At 44.4% G+C, this 15,894-nt stretch overlaps 1 protein-coding gene and 1 long non-coding RNA gene across 2 annotated transcripts; one reads left to right on the forward strand and one right to left on the reverse strand.

Annotated features, from left to right (window-relative positions):
* Positions 1-549: 549 nt before the first annotated feature.
* LOC112271870 lies at positions 550-4,363 on the reverse strand. Its single transcript, XR_002965390.1, has 2 exons — positions 3,914-4,363; positions 550-1,439 (listed from the first exon to the last, which is right to left on the reverse strand). It is a non-coding gene; the product is annotated as an uncharacterized LOC112271870 (long non-coding RNA).
* Positions 4,364-8,550: 4,187 nt separating this feature from the next.
* On the forward strand, positions 8,551-10,984 carry LOC100835001 (probable galacturonosyltransferase 9). The gene is made up of 2 exons (XM_003564004.4): positions 8,551-9,833; positions 10,397-10,984. The coding sequence occupies exons 1-2, from the start codon at positions 8,610-8,612 to the stop codon at positions 10,673-10,675; spliced, it is 1,503 nt and encodes a 500-aa protein (XP_003564052.1). The 5' UTR covers positions 8,551-8,609; the 3' UTR covers positions 10,676-10,984.
* The last annotated feature ends 4,910 nt before the right edge of the window (positions 10,985-15,894 follow it).

Consider the following 15,894-nt stretch of genomic DNA (forward strand, 5'->3'; position numbering starts at 1 on the left):
ACTTACCGCAGATTTTGTACAAAGTTGTACTAAATCAATGACAAGTAAATCCGACTAGAGGGAGTATATTATTCTGCTAAATTTATTATGAAATTTGTGATGTTAACTAAAATCAAGGGTAGTGTTGATGGATTTTTCTAGTTTTCATGCTAAAATCATTGTTGTTGAAACTTACGCCAAAATGTTTTGTTAATGGCATCTTAAAAAACTAGAATTATAAGTTCTCTAATATGAGTACTTTGTTGTAAAGGGTAAATCAACATACTACCTAGGGGCAAAATTGTCTTTTCATCTCTTACTGAACGGTCAACTAGAGCTCAACTAATAGTAGTGTCATATTTGTAACATGTACAAAATTTGAGTGGCAATATTTGGAATAGGCAAATTTTGAGTGGCATTTCGGCACATGCTCAAATTTTCAGTGGCAAATATGGAATTCTCTCTTATTTATTCCATCGTTTGTTCTGAATCTTAAAACATGAACCATATCCGGTAATTGAAAGCATCAACTTATCTCTAAATAAAAATCAGACAACTTAGATATAGAAAGACCGTATAAATAACGGGAGCGTCCAATTCCTTTGTTTTCTTTCCTCGGAAAGAAGACCGTATATATAACGGGAGCGTCCAATTCCTTCATTTTCTTTCCTCGGAAAAAATAGGTCAAAAGAAACAACTCCACGACATACTGGAATACAAGAATAATCTTGTCAAGTAGACAACCCTCGTTCCACTTTCACCCACATCGAATCAACTCAACCAGTTCACCTAAAAATACTAAAAACCAATCTCTGCCGCCCAGGTGCCATCCATGGAGCAAGAGAACACATGTGAGATTCCGCACACAATAAAGGGTAATATGCTAGCCGTGCATGCCATCATCGATCACTCACGGAGTATCACCATGGACGATCCCCAATTCCCCAGCCGCCCCTTGCACTAGTGGCTGCGCGCGCGCGCGCGCTGTGCCGGGCGGGGGTCTCTCCGGGAAGCTAGCTCACCATGCAAATCGATCCATCCGCCGTGGTCGCCATCAGATTCCAGGGTCATTATTGCAGGGAAAGGAAGAGAGAGGCAGAGGGCGCCATTAGAACGGGCTACGGGTCCCTCCGGCCGGCTGACTGATCGATGCGTCGATGGATCAGATATCAGAGAGGGGGCAGGGGCAGGGTATGATGAGGATCGATGCCTTTTGAGAAAATGTCGAATGATCTTAATGGTCTTTTGGGAGGGATGGCAACGGCCATGATATGCTTTGGAATAATCAACAGTGAACTTCTAATCACCTTGTTCTGACTTCTGGCCACAGTGCGTGTACAAACGGCTTGCTGCCTGCTGATGTGCTTGATAGGGAGACGGAGTCGTCGTCCCAGAAAAGAAGACGACCGCTCTTGGGCAACTCGGGCGATGATGCAGCGTCCTCCGCCAGCGAACAACACCTGGGAACGTGATCTCGTACAACATTTTTTTTCGACAAAGGGCAATATATTAGGATCATGAAGATATCAAATACATCCGGTGTCTGCAACAACACAATGTCAAGAACCAAACGAGATATTGAGGATGCACACAGCAAGAAAAAAAAGTCCAAAGCAAACGACGACATACAACATATGCCTGCATAATTAGCTTATTCGATTTGACTCCTTTAAAATTTTTGTGATGGTCAATGTAAACTACTCCGTGCTAGAAATGAGTTCCATATGGCCTTCCTTTTTAGTTTTTACTCTGACCATGATTATTGTGTACAACTGAAGTTCAAGAAAGCGTGCTAATTTTTTTTGGCATCCGACATGTGGGTCCCACTTGTCAGAAACATAATCAAATGCTCTTAATTACCTGATTTGGGTTCTGTGAGAAGATAAAAGTGTGGTTTTATGAGACTATTAGTCATAACTGTGATCCCTTGAAACTCTAACCTTAAGTAGTGTGGTTTTATGAAATTTACCGGTGAATAAATGGAGAGAAGAGAAGTTACTATTTCTTGGTGGCAATTCGTGGCTTACAGGCAACGCCATTCAGGAGCATGCATCTCGGTAGCATGCGTCCAGATTCATATGTTCACATTGCAATTACGTGGAGTCTATATATTGAGTGCAACCTTTTGAGCTTTTTTTATCAACAGTTTTGTGATTAATATACGAGGAATTGAGGTGCCGGCCTATAGCTCGTTCGTGCAACCAAATCACGTTGAATGTCAAAACCCACATGGCAAACGATGTCAACAGTACGTCGATCGCCGGCCCGCACCCAGTCAGCTAAGCCGAAGGAACGACGGTCGAAAGACGATCCGTCGCTGTACGTACACACCTCTTTGTCCTCTCGGTGCACGTACCCGTCCGGCGTGTCACATATGTGTAAGGTGAAACGGATCACGGCGCACTCGATGGATTGAGCGCCCTGATAGATGCTATAGCTAATGCGTGTAGCCATCCCGGCTGGGGACACGGGCTTTGAATTTGCAGGAGGCCTTTCTGTATGTTCTGTCCATTCAGGTTCAGGTGGGCATGCATGTATGCATGGATGTTTCCTTACTGCCTGCCTCCACGGACTACCAACAATGTGCATCACCGAGTTTCTAATTAATACTCTCTTTCGTTTGCCTAACGTAAATATACAAATTGGTCTCAGCAAAGCACCCAAACGGTTAAGTCACAATCGTGCTGCATAACCTTTATGATGTCAATCTGTTCAAACTCTTCCTATTTGGTTTGAACTTTTTGTTTTAAAATTAAAAATATGAGAGTGTTTTAAACAAGCTGTGAGATGTCGATTTACATGCACAGTCTTGTGTGCAGAGCAGCCAGCTGCCACTGAGGTGGACTTCTGATGTCTCTCCAAAATGAAACTTTGGCCCCTAATTTTCGTTCTCGTGCGGATAGGTATGCCACTAAATACCTTGCTTTTTGACGGACTAGAGGATACGATGGGAAGCCCCAGATGATTGACGCAAGGATCATTAGCACACTATAGCGACTAATGCAAGGTCTAGCCACAGAGTCATATTTTATTAGAGTTGCGTAATGGTTTGTTTACTCAGGAGATCACCCTTTTGTCGGGTGTTATATATAGTGGAGTTACTTTGCTGATGAGGCCTCCGGAAAGGAGTGGTTGGTGTCTGGGAATATTGGAAAATATTTCAGGGCTAAGGTGTACGAACTCCAAAATTTCCTTCGCTTTTTGTCATTTCTTTCACCTCGGGTGACTTGGAAAGACGGATTTTCTGTCTTCACATGCTGTCGGGCTCGACGCATGTAAAAAAAAGGAAAGTAAAGCACGGGCGGCAATGGGATCGCAGGTCCGGTGGTACAATTCTCTGCTGGATTGAAAGCTGTGTTACGTGGGTTAGTGCGTTGATGATAGCTTTAGCAAAGAAAAAGCCTGGAGCAATTTCGGCATCATATATGTTGCCCCTCCACATGTCAAATGTTTAGAGGTCACGGCCGGATTTGATGAGGGCGTCATTAGGTACACTGAAAGAAAATTCGGTGATCATTTCAGTCTACCCATGCATAGCAGACAAACAACTTGAATAGTGGAAGAAACATAAATAGTGGACTTGCAGCAATATCAGTGGCGGAGCTAGGATTTTCGTTCAGGGTGGGGCGACTAAATTCTTTTTTAGGTTCAGTACGATCGATGTACCATGACAATACACAAGTGTAGAATTTATCGAGCGAACAAAAAAAACTGATTTATAAGGTCTTAAATGTCTCAAATTTGCATAAAAGAACAGTACATATACAAAAATTACCAATTCATCAATTATCTTGTTTCAATCAGGCATGGATATTTGATAGCAAATCAGGTAAATTTTTACAGAAGTACTCTACAAAAATCTTCTACCCAATCTGAACAATTATCAATCAATGTAAAGAAACAGCTAATGATCTCAATTCTCAAGAAATCGCACCTTAAGTTAGTCTTGAAAGCCTTGGAACGAACAAGATTGGAACTTAGTGTCCTACTCTGCCCGGCGACGGCATGGCCGCCTTGGAAACGGATGACGGCACGCCTGCTCCTCGCCCTCGCGTCCTGTTTCTCCTCGCACGCACAGGGAAGCATGACTGCAGGGAAGACGAAGAGTCGGGGTGGCCGGGCGTGTACGATGCGTTCGCGGCTCGCGAAAACATCCGTGCGCCCATGCAGTTGGAGTTGGCGTGAAATTCTACCTGTTAGTTTTTGGCTGGAGAGTGCTTAACCGAGATGGGCTTTTTTCTGTCTTTTTTTCCTTTTTGCTAACAGGTACAATGTGTGCCTGATTTTTAGGATGGTCCTAGCCCCACCGTGCCACCCTGCTGGCTCTGCCGCTGAGCAATATCATGTTCAAAAGCTAAATAGGTGGCTTTTGAGGCCCTGTTTGATTAGACTTAAATACGGTTCACATATGGCTTATAAAAATCTGATTTCGTTAATGAAATCGGGGGTCTAGCCCCTTTTACTCTAAAAAAAATATCATCTAACAATATCAAGATAAAAATCAAAAGTCAAGCTGAAAGCACCTAAATCGGCGTTTTTTGTGGTTTATAAGCCAAAATTCAAAAGTCACGTTTAAGCCTAACTAAACAGGTCAAAAGCCAAAAGCCAAAGCTACATTTAAACAAAACAAAACAGAATCTAATACAGTATGATGCGTGACGCAGATGCGGCCGGGGACAACAATTCTCCCAAGGAAAAAAAAGATTGAGAACGGATGGTTAATTTGTATGGACTCGAAACAACAATGAAAGACATAATAATTAAAGAGAAGTCATCTAAAATGCACTTTTTGCCCCTTTAAAAAAAAACACTTTTTGCACATCATTCAACTATTCGCACGTCATCCACAAACTCAACATATTTATCCTGTTCCAACAGTAAGATGGGCTAAATTACCTGGTACCTAAAGCAAGGCAACGATGCTTAGTGCTTGATCTGGTCGGCAGATGGGTACTTTCACAGACACTGTAAGCCAAGTATTGCATCAGACCACCTCGACTGCTCAGTAAACCACTACCTGACATGAAAAATTTGCAGTCGTTATTCTCCTTCCGAAACAAATTTGCCGTCTAATTCTACTGTTCTGCACACACCGGCCGGACATTTGTGTCCCATGATACTGACATCCATTTCTATACTCGTTTCAGGATGCATCTAGTACGTAGTTGGTATGCACAACTGCACAAGCACGTACAGCATTTGCTGCGGTCGGGAAAATAGTGGTCGAAATATTACATGTATCTAAATATTTTTTAAAAATAAATATATTCATATTTGGACAAATTTGACTCAAGAATTTAGAGTTAGAGGAAGTACTGGATATGGACGGAGAAAAAAAGAGACAGTCTCCTCGATGGCCACTTTTCCTTTTCTTTCTGCGCGCCATGTGGCAGCCGTACAATGCGCTTGAAATCGAGCTTCTACCCTCCTGGACAAAGGAACTGTCTACAAAATTGCAAAAGGCAGCCGGCGAGTTTGAAGTGATTTTGAGTTTTATCTTTTGACAGCTTGAAGCCTTTTTTTTTAGGGGGAAAAAAGGGTCAACGCCCATGTTTTTTCTAAGCTTTGGCCCAATAACAGGGCTCAATTTGGGCTGGATTTTCGCGCGAGGGCTTTAACCTGCCCTTCACAAAGGTATGCCAGTAGTACGTAGTACCTGAAGATTCCGTCTCGGCCCAAGCACAGGCCCAACATCCAAGAGCAGACACAGGCCTTGTTCATTGCCTCTCTCTCAAAAGAAAAGGCCTTGTTCATTGCATTTGTATTTAATTTCATTTTGCTGCCTACCTTTTCAATTTCTTCGGCTTCTCGCCAACGCAACGGTTGAGCTAACCTTAACCTACATCACTACATGTGTGCCCGGCTTGAGCCCAAGCCTGCTCTACTTAAAATGTGGCTTGCAAAAATTTTGTTCGAGATTTTCCTTAATATGATTAGTCGAACGTTAATTACCACCTTATTATGATTTACCCGCAATTTTTTTTACCAAGAATGGTCATGCCAAAACATTGAGATTAGACAGAAGATGAGACATCTTCTTTGTCTAGTGGTCTCCGCAACCATATGATAGCATGGGATTTTACCCAGGCATGGGTGGTTGGGCCGGCCTCCTCAGGTTTCACTTTTCATTTAAAGTCCAACAAAGATAATAAAAAATGTGATATTTTTAAGAAAAGTAAATTGCACAAAAACACATACACAGAGTCTTCCGTGACAAGAAACCACGAACCTAAAGTCTTTTAACTGATACCTACGACATGAAGACTAATGAATAAAAAAAAACCCGAAGTACCCAGTTTGCCCAAGTCAATCGTGGCTCACATGTCATGCACAGGAGCCAATTATGTTGGATGTGGCTCTCTCTGTGCCCAGATCGAGCCGGCTCGAGATGGGAGCTTGCATTATCTCTTTCATCGGATCAACTTGTCTTCCTCCGCACCGGCGGATCAAAATCGCAGCTGGCCGCGAGCACCGGCGACCTCACTGCCACTGCGTCGGAGCAGACGATTCACCGCTCCTGCTCCTGCCACCAGGCTCGTACAGGGATAGATCCTCTGCGGATTTGGAGGAGCCGGAGGCGAGGACGCGGAGGGCATTGGGGCGGAACTGCGAGGAGATTCGGCATACGAGGCGGCCAGCGAGGCCTCTGCCGTCCGTATCCGTCGACGGCTGGTCAACGCCGCACCTCCGTCACTCCGCGCTCCGGCGAGATCTCCATGGTCGCCGCCCCCCTGGTCGAGGCCCGTCGCCGCCGCAAGTCCGCGCTCGTCGAGGCCCGCCACGGGCACCACTCCGGCGAGATCTCTTCTACTGGCTACCTCCTCGCCGCGCTCAGCTCCTCCTTTCTTCAACTTCCTTGGTGTTGGCCGGAGGTGGTACTCCAAGAGCGTCAGCCATCAGACACGAGAGAGAGAGAGAGAGAGAGGGAGATCTGCCTGTAGCTTCGATGGTGCAGCAGCGTTGCGCCGGCCGCGGGCTTGAGCGCCGGCCGGCCGGCCGGCTGGCCGCATGCTTGAACCAAAGATGATCCCAGAGAGAAAGACAGTGAGCAGCTGGGAATGGATAACACAAGCTGATGGCTGCACTGGAGCCGGCTCGAGCGGCCGGAATGAGCTGGAGCCAAAGAACTGGCTCCTGTGTATGACATGTGGGCCACAAAGGTTAACTAGCGCTAACCGGACAATTTCGTTGTTATTCATTAGTCTTTATGTTGTGGGTATCAATTAAAAAAACACCGAGTTCATGGTTTTTTGTTACAAGAGCCGCTACGTATAGGTTTTTTTGCAATTTACTCTTTTGAAAAATAGGCACGCATAATCATTTATCCAAAATTGAATAATTTAAGAGAAAATACCACAAGAGGTCCGTAAACTTGGCAAGTGGGAACAGCTAAGCCCATAAATTCTAAATCATACGATTTGACATACTAAACTTGCAAGCAGGAACACTTTTGAAAACTTGCAATCCAAATCACGTTTTAGAACAGAAATGTGCCATGTGGTGGCTAAAATGGATATTACCAAAGTTTTGCAGTGAATTTTCTACCAGACTTGCATCTCTTTAATTTTCCAAATAATCCCTGAATCTTTTTCAATCTTTCCGGCTTGTCACATGTGAGTCCAGGAGTTCTGACCAGAAATGAATTGTAAAGAAAATCTTGGCAAGTTTTTTCCTTGTCGTCTAATGAGCTTGCTAGTGAGGGATTTGAAAAACAACAGGAATTCCAATAACTCGAATGGAGAAATAAAGACGAAATGAGGCTTGGACCGCAAGAAAAAAAGAGGGAGGCTTGGAATATTTCACAATGTCAGCTGCCACATGACATGTTTGAGTTCTAACATATGATTTGGTCTGAAAGTGTTCTCGTCTGTCAAGTTTAGGATTAAAATGCATGATATACAAGTTTATGGACTAAATTGTTCTCATCTATCAAGTTTATGGATCTCTGATGCCATTTCCTCTTAACTTTTATATTTTTAACATCAAAAGAGTTTTTTTTAGCCTTGGCCAGGTTATGCCTCGGCTTGAGGTTTCGGTTTCACTGACGGTCTTTACGAAGCCCGATCGCGAGTAGTGGCTCAGAAATAAGATAAGCTGGTCCATTTACTCATTTGCGCTCAAGTATTCGTTCATGGTCAAGATTCGATGAAATAATATATGACGATCGCTGTGTTTTTCATAGATTGCAAGCGGCATGTAAACATTTAGTTGGTCTCATCCGTAAGATATTAGTCGGTCTCACTTGTCAACATTTTATCGGTTTCACCTGTCGAGAAGTTAAATGGACAAACTATGACGAAAACGCCTTGTGTGTAGACTAAGGACAAACTGAGCAACGGCCAACGTTACAACAAAATACTCGTATGGAATAAACCCAATTATCAAAGACCGATGAACTTGGGTTATATGATAAGGAATTAAGAATCCACACCTAATTGATGGACCAAATCTAACCTCACCGACAACCCTGCCAACGGTTAACACAGATATCTGTTCCAGTTCCGACTGACAATTGGGCCCCACCGGATCACGTGGTCCCACCCGTCCGTCTCCAGCACCTCGCCACAGCTCAGATCCGCGGCGCACTACCCACCCACTCCAGTGTCTCCCCTCCTCACTCGCCCACCCCGATGGCCGGCGGCCGCCCGTTCAGGCCATCGGCGCCGCGCCGCGCCGCGTTCGCTGCTCTACTGACGCTCCTCCTCCTGGCAACCCTTTCATTCCTCCTCTCCTCCGCGCCCGCCGCCTCCACCCGCTCCTCGCCCTCCCCTCCGTCGTCCCGCCTCGCCGCCATCCGCCGCCACGCCGCGGACCACGCGGCCGTCCTCGCCGCCTACGCCGCCCACGCGCGGAAGCTCAAGGAGGCGTCCGCCGCGCAGTCGGTCTCCTTCTCCGCCCTCTCCTCCGACCTCTCCGCCCTCTCCTCCCGCCTCGCCTCCCGCCACTCCCTCCCGGAGGACGCGCTCAAGCCCCTCGAGAAGGAGGCGCGCGACCGCATCAAGGTCGCCCGCCTCCTCGCCGCCGACTCCAAGGAGAGCTTCGACACGCAGTCCAAGATCCAGAAGCTCTCTGACACCGTCTTCGCCGTCGGCGAGCAGCTCGCGCGCTCCCGCCGCGCCGGCCGCATGTCCTCCCGCATCGCCGCTGGCTCCACTCCCAAGTCCCTGCATTGCCTCGCCATGCGCCTCCTCGAGGCCCGCCTCGCCAAACCATCCGCCTTCGCCGACGATCCTGACCCATCCCCCGAGTTCGAAGACCCCTCGCTGTACCACTACGCCGTCTTCTCCGACAATGTTTTAGCCGTCTCTGTCGTAATTGCCTCCGCGACGCGCGCCGCCGCTGATCCCTCGCGCCACGTCTTCCATGTGGTCACTGCGCCCATGTACCTGCCTGCCTTCCGTGTCTGGTTCGCGCGACGCCCGCCTCCACTTGGCGTGCACGTCCAGCTTCTCGCCTACTCTGACTTCCCGTTCCTTAATGCGTCCTTCTCCCCGGTCCTCAGGCAGATCGAGACCGGCCAGAGGGACGTGGCATTGGTTGATTACCTGAGATTTTACCTCCCGGATATGTTCCCCGCCCTGACGAGGGTAGTGCTCTTGGAAGATGATGTGGTCGTCCAAAAGGACTTAGCAGCGCTATGGCATGTAGACTTGGATGGGAAGGTGAATGGTGCTGTGGAGATGTGCTTCGGGGGGTTCAGGAGGTACAGGAAGTATCTCAACTTCTCGCAGGCCATTGTGCGAGAGCGGTTTAATCCCAGCGCGTGTGCATGGGAGTATGGGGTCAATGTATTTGATCTTGAGGCATGGCGACGGGATGGTTGCACGGAGCTGTTCCATCAATACATGGAGCTGGTGAGTTCCGTTGATCTTCTGTTACAATTTTCAGGAAATAGTTTTGTGGTCCATTGTTTTGATGTGTGGTTCCGCCAGTTATTCATGCTTGGTGTCTGATATAGTTATATTGTTGTGTCTTGGTTAGTGCATATTTTAATTTTGCAGTTTCAGTAGCTTGGGTGCAAGTCCAGCTGTGCAAGTATACTTAAGTTTCTTTGTCACTGGCATTATTCTAATCATGTGATTTAGGAACCTTCATTTTGCCTTTACTCATTGCTTCGAAACTCTCTCATACTTGAAACGTAAAACAAAAATGTTGCCCAGAAAATTTCCTAACTGAAACTTGGTTGTCATGCAATTGATTATGTTTTGACTGATCCCTAAGCATTTATGTTTAATGGCCAACTCAGCAATCACTATGTTAATGGAACCTTTATCTGCAATTTATGTTTGCATGCTATTCTGTCAAACAATATATTCTGCAGTGCCCTGTCCTATGTAATATCTGTTATCAATTTTGCGTCATGATATGCAATTTTGTGATATATGTGTGAGTATATGAACCAATATTCTTTTGGCAGAATGAGGATGGGGCACTCTGGGATCCAACATCCGTTCTACCTGCTGGCCTGATGGCATTCTATGGCAATACAAAGCCACTTGACAAGTCATGGCATGTGATGGGTCTTGGATATAATCCAAGCATCAGCCCTGAGGTGATCCGTGGTGCTGCAGTGATACATTTTAATGGGAATATGAAGCCGTGGCTTGATGTCGCTTTCAATCAGTACAAGGCTCTGTGGACCAAGCATGTTGACACCGAAATGGAATTTCTTACGCTATGCAACTTTGGTCTCTGAAGTAATTAAGAAATGCTCCAAGAATAAGGCAGCCACCATATTGTTCTTTTTATGGCGAAATAGCCTATACTAGTATTATCTCTGTTATCTGTAGTGAAGTTTCATACCTTTGTGGTGGTCAACAACGTTCTTGTAGATTTTTAGCCTGTTTGCTGATAGTATTTATTTTGTTAGCTAAGATGTACTGGATCATTGTGGCATAGTTGAAGGAAATTATAGATGAACATTTGTGTACTATCTGTAGCAAACATATCTCCAACTGTATTTATTAATTGGAAGGAAAAGTTGTATCCAGGTTGCCATTTTATTCTTTTATATTTGCCATTTTGGTTCACTAATAGTTACTGACAATATCATTGATTGTTTTAAGTATGATATTGCCATGTTGGTTAGCAGAACTGCATAGATGGGCAAGAACTTCATTTGCAGATTGTTTTAAAGTACTGCATGGGAACAAAGCTTCTACCTGGCTTTTTTCACCTACTATCTAGAACCCCAGGTTTGTTAACTAGTTCCTCCATACAGGATAATGAATGTATATTTTGTTTCGATTTAATTTAGGCCTTTAGTGTGGATGCTTGCTTTTCTTCCAGGCATTTGGTTATCTTCTACTGGAACAATTAAATAGTTTGGTGTTTATTACCCAGTGTATAATATGTATCCAATACCACATATAGGTAATATCCACATAGTTTGTTGAATTGCAATCAAATTTGCGTCGTTGACCTCTTAGAAAATTTGAAGGTATAATGTAGATAACATTGTCATGCTTGCTCATGCTTGGTATAGCATGCTTTTGCAGTTATCTATCTTGACCTAAGCAAGTTTCTGGTTCTACTAGATACCTGTTAGTAGATTGAATTTTATTTACTGCAAGTCTGATATATTTTCGTCCCTTCTCATCCTGTTTTAAGATCTGGCAATCGCTGATTCCTCCCATATTTCTCTCCCTTTATATGCGACAGTTTGATAGGTCCTGAGGGTATGGATTTCATTATTCCAAGAATGTCCTGAACTTGAGAATCTCGGTGTTCAGGGTAAATATGAGTTATCAACTTATCACACCAAGTGAAACATGGATAACTTAACAACATTTACAGATTCAGTGCGAAGAATTGTCGATAGTTGTTCCTGCTCTCTTGATGCCTTGCTGGGACTATCTTTTGAGGCAGTTTCATATATAAATTCTTCTCTGATATTCATCTGGCATTATATCCTGTTGTATTGGCTGTGCTTATATCATTGCTCTTACTATGGTTGTAATTAACTTGTATTTTTGGTTGGAGTTATCAGCATTTTTGCACCAATTCAGGTGCATGCTCAACTACTTGTCTACTGGCTGCTGCATAAACTCAACTCAATGCTTTTGCTACTGGTTTTGACAATACCATCCATTCGCACAATAAGAATTGCTGGACACTTCATACAACAGGTTCTGGTATTTTATCGTATTGATAGTACTATTAGTTGGATGGTACTTGGCGTAATATTATTTTAGCTTAGTTATGCCTAGCTGCCATAAACTATTTAAGTTGCTAGTTTCTTCTCTCCCACCTAGATTTTCATTTGTCCTTCGCTTTTTACATTGAGGAGACTGGTAAGTTCCAAAAACTCTCTTTCGTACACACTTTTATTTTCTCTGATGAAGCTAAACATCCAACCTTTTATGATGGTTCGAGAGGTAGGTAAGTAGGTAAGTGGATGGCCTGTTTTCTTGCCAATTATACATAACTCTGTGTTCCCAGCAACTTACTGAGGTCCGTTTTTCAGTGACTTTGCAATGTGGAGAATACGGCGTGCCATCCTCTGTTTTTGAGTAACTTTGCATTGGTTTTCAAAGTCGTGGAACAATCTGTACTGTACCCTTGTATGTAGAATGGGTACCCTTGTGTGTGGAATGCGCACCACTTGTATGTATTGGATTGTTGCAGGAAGTAATTCTTTCTTTTCGAGCATTTACACTGATACCGTTACTTGCAGGTTTTCTAACCAGTTCTGCTGCCCTTTCCAGGAAACTGCTATTTCCACCGCTCTCGGCCTTAAGCCCGAAGGTATGGCCTTCCTGACTTGACACAATACCGGTTATAGGAATTCTGTTACTCCTTCTAGTTCATATTACTTGTCGTAGTTTTGTTTAGATACGCATGTACCTACACAATAAAATGCGATAAGTATCTAGACAAAGCCGCGACTGTCGTGGAGCACATACCCACGTCAGCGACAAGTAATATGGATCGGAGTGAGATTTGTGATATGAACTGTTCTTAGTAAGGCCCAGGTCGCCAGTGTTGAGAAACTAATGCCTTTTTTCTTTTCTTTTCTTTTTTTGCGGACAGAAACTAATGGCTTTCACTGTAAAAGTCACGTCATAATTTGAAATTGTTGACAGAAACAGGCTGTTGTCAAAGCAAGGCGGCCCAACTATCTTCATGAAGAGTTGAAGACCGACCTGTGGGCCAGGCCAATGGTAGAAGTGAAAACTACTTTATCTCTGCCTGAAGAAAGAAACGGATTTGCTCGACGAATCAGCAAGATGCTGGAGTATATGGTCCGGCCGGTCTTCTGACTAGGGAACTACTGTCAAAACGGATGTCCCTATCGCACGCTGGCCGTGGTTGATACTTTGCCGGCCTCCGATCCGACCGCGACGACGTCCCGTGATAGCAACAGCGATGAATCCATTTCAGCTTGTCACGGGCATGCGTGCGTTTGTAAGATTTGGCGCAACTAGCCCGCGATCTTTCCCTTCTTTTTCTGTGAGGAAGGGATTTGCCGCTGATTATATTAAGAAATCGGGTTTGTACGGATTAAAAGCAATCCCCGGTCGTTTACTAGGTGTTACCTCCGGGACGTTAATTGAGATTGCTTTTCTACCGTATGGCATGGTGCTGCTTAATTATCAGAATCATTCGTGGTTCTTTTCCCTGAAGTGATTAAACCATTTCTTCTTCTTTTTCGAGAAAGAAACCTTGGTCTCTGCATTAATCGATGCACATAGGTTATTAAATCACTCACTTATATTAGTTTTTTGTGTTTTTCTAATCAATCATGATCGTTTCACACTCCATGCGGCAAAGAGATGAACGCGCGTGAGGCTCTAGTTCAGGATGAGCCAGTGGCGGAGCCAGCCTAGTTCAACAGCCTGGGCAAAACCTTTATAAATTAGCATTTGGCTAATATCTAATAAGCCTTCACATAACTACACTAATTAGCAGTAAAAAAATTGCCGAGCCCGGGCAGCTGCCCGGGGTGGCTGGGCGGTGGCTCCGCCGGTGGGATGAGCAAGCGCCCTCCGGCCATGCCAATCGAGTCTGCAATGCCACCGACTATAAGAAAAACTCACAGACACCGGCTACCTTGCCCCTTACCTATCGCGGTCCTTTATCTTCCCCTACTACTGCCATGGCGTACTTACGAGATTCGTTCCAGTGCAGCAACTCCATCTTTCACTTCGACGAGAAGTGTGAGGCTGGCGAAAGTCTGTTTCCTCCTAACTCGATGACTCGGTGAGATTTTGGCCTCCCGAGTCAGAGAACGATGTCCGCTACGAGGCCAATGAGGCAGAGGACGGTGACGAGATGGAGGACGACGAAGAAGAATCCTCGTCATTTTGCAGCAGGCTCGTTTCCCCAACCATCAGTGGAGCGGATTTTGTGCCCGTCAGTAAAATGGATTTTTTCTAGGTAGTGAGTATGCTCATCGCTTGCATGGTGGCGTTGTGAGGAACGACATGGGTGCGAGAGGGGGGAGCTTTGGTATATCGAATCAGAGCTGCTTCGTTCCACCTTTCCATCTTGCGACCTAAGTCACATGGAAATGACCAGAGGTGGTGGAGAGAAAGCTTTGTCCAAAATTGTTGATTCTGAATAGATCTGACTGTACTCAATGATTTTTGTGAGCTCCACCATGTCACCTTGGCAGTTAGAGCCAGCACCATCTTCTTTTGGTCCACATGCGTTGAAGATTTTGTAATTCATATATTTGGATCTATTGCATGGAAACAAAACTCGTATTGGATGGGAATATTGCAAACAATTGTCAAACAGAAGTTAAGGTTTGAGAACATATATTGTCATGTTTGGTATTGGCAATATTTATGCCCAGGCAGTTTATGTCAAAGGGATCAACTTTGGTTACACTTGAGACAGGAATTTAGACAAGTTTAGGCCCTAGGGATCGATGTAATATCCTACTCCTATGTTTGGTGGTGTTATTGATCCTGCCTCAAAGTTCTCAAGCGATCAACACAACAGAACTAATCTTTCTAGCTGGTCGCTTTGATCTGTCTGTGTAAGGGTTACTTGTTGTATCCTGTTCTCTACGGGTTTTTCCCCCTTGTTCCCGCTTATATAGTACGACCGGTTTAGGGTTACATGTCTCCACTTGGTTATAAGGAAAGATTTCCCTATGCGAAAAGATGAGTGTGTACCTAAAATATCAGAGAGCTTACTTGGTAGCTGCTCCAAGCTAGCTAATACGGGACCCCCCGTGTGGAGGTCGGATACCTTCCCGAATGTTCCCCTATCCTCTGTTTGTTTGGGGCTACTTAGCCATGCCCAGAGTCCAATGACATCGTCACATATGTAATCAATATATTGAAAACAAATTATCATACTTTAAAAGGATAATTCTATTGTGTTTGAAACAAATTTGGTCATATAAAAAACAATTTTGTTTTTGGAGGACCAAATGCTGCCCATCGGAATTCTCTATTGGATATAAAATTAAATGTTCTTATGTCGGGGGACATGGACCATGACATTGGACACAACTGTTACATCAAAACAAATAGTTGCACCTGAAGAAAATTTTAGCAGCATTGCAAATAATATTCAATCATGTAGAAAGAAAAGGTTAATCGATTGCGTCTACCACATATCCAACTGACGTGGAGTAGGCGGATCGGGTATCGGGATGCATGGGTTAAATCTAGTCTCCGCTTTCTCTTTGCGCGCAACCGAGGCCATGGGTCAGGATTGTAATATACTAACTCATTGTCACAAAAAATGGCGTCCAGCCATTTTGCGTTTTAACTCTGACCAACAATTACACGAAAGATATGTACGAGGACATGCTACAAAACAATTATATCATTGCACTCATGCTCAAAGAAAAAAAATCTGATGACATAAAAACATAATATAGAATCTAAATATTAACTGCTACTAACTGATGGTTAAAATTGAACTTCAACTTGAAGTCTTGAAGAATGCGCGAGT

Source organism: Brachypodium distachyon, chromosome 1 (assembly GCF_000005505.3).
Source record: "Brachypodium distachyon strain Bd21 chromosome 1, Brachypodium_distachyon_v3.0, whole genome shotgun sequence".
Taxonomy (NCBI): Eukaryota; Viridiplantae; Streptophyta; class Magnoliopsida; order Poales; family Poaceae; genus Brachypodium; species Brachypodium distachyon.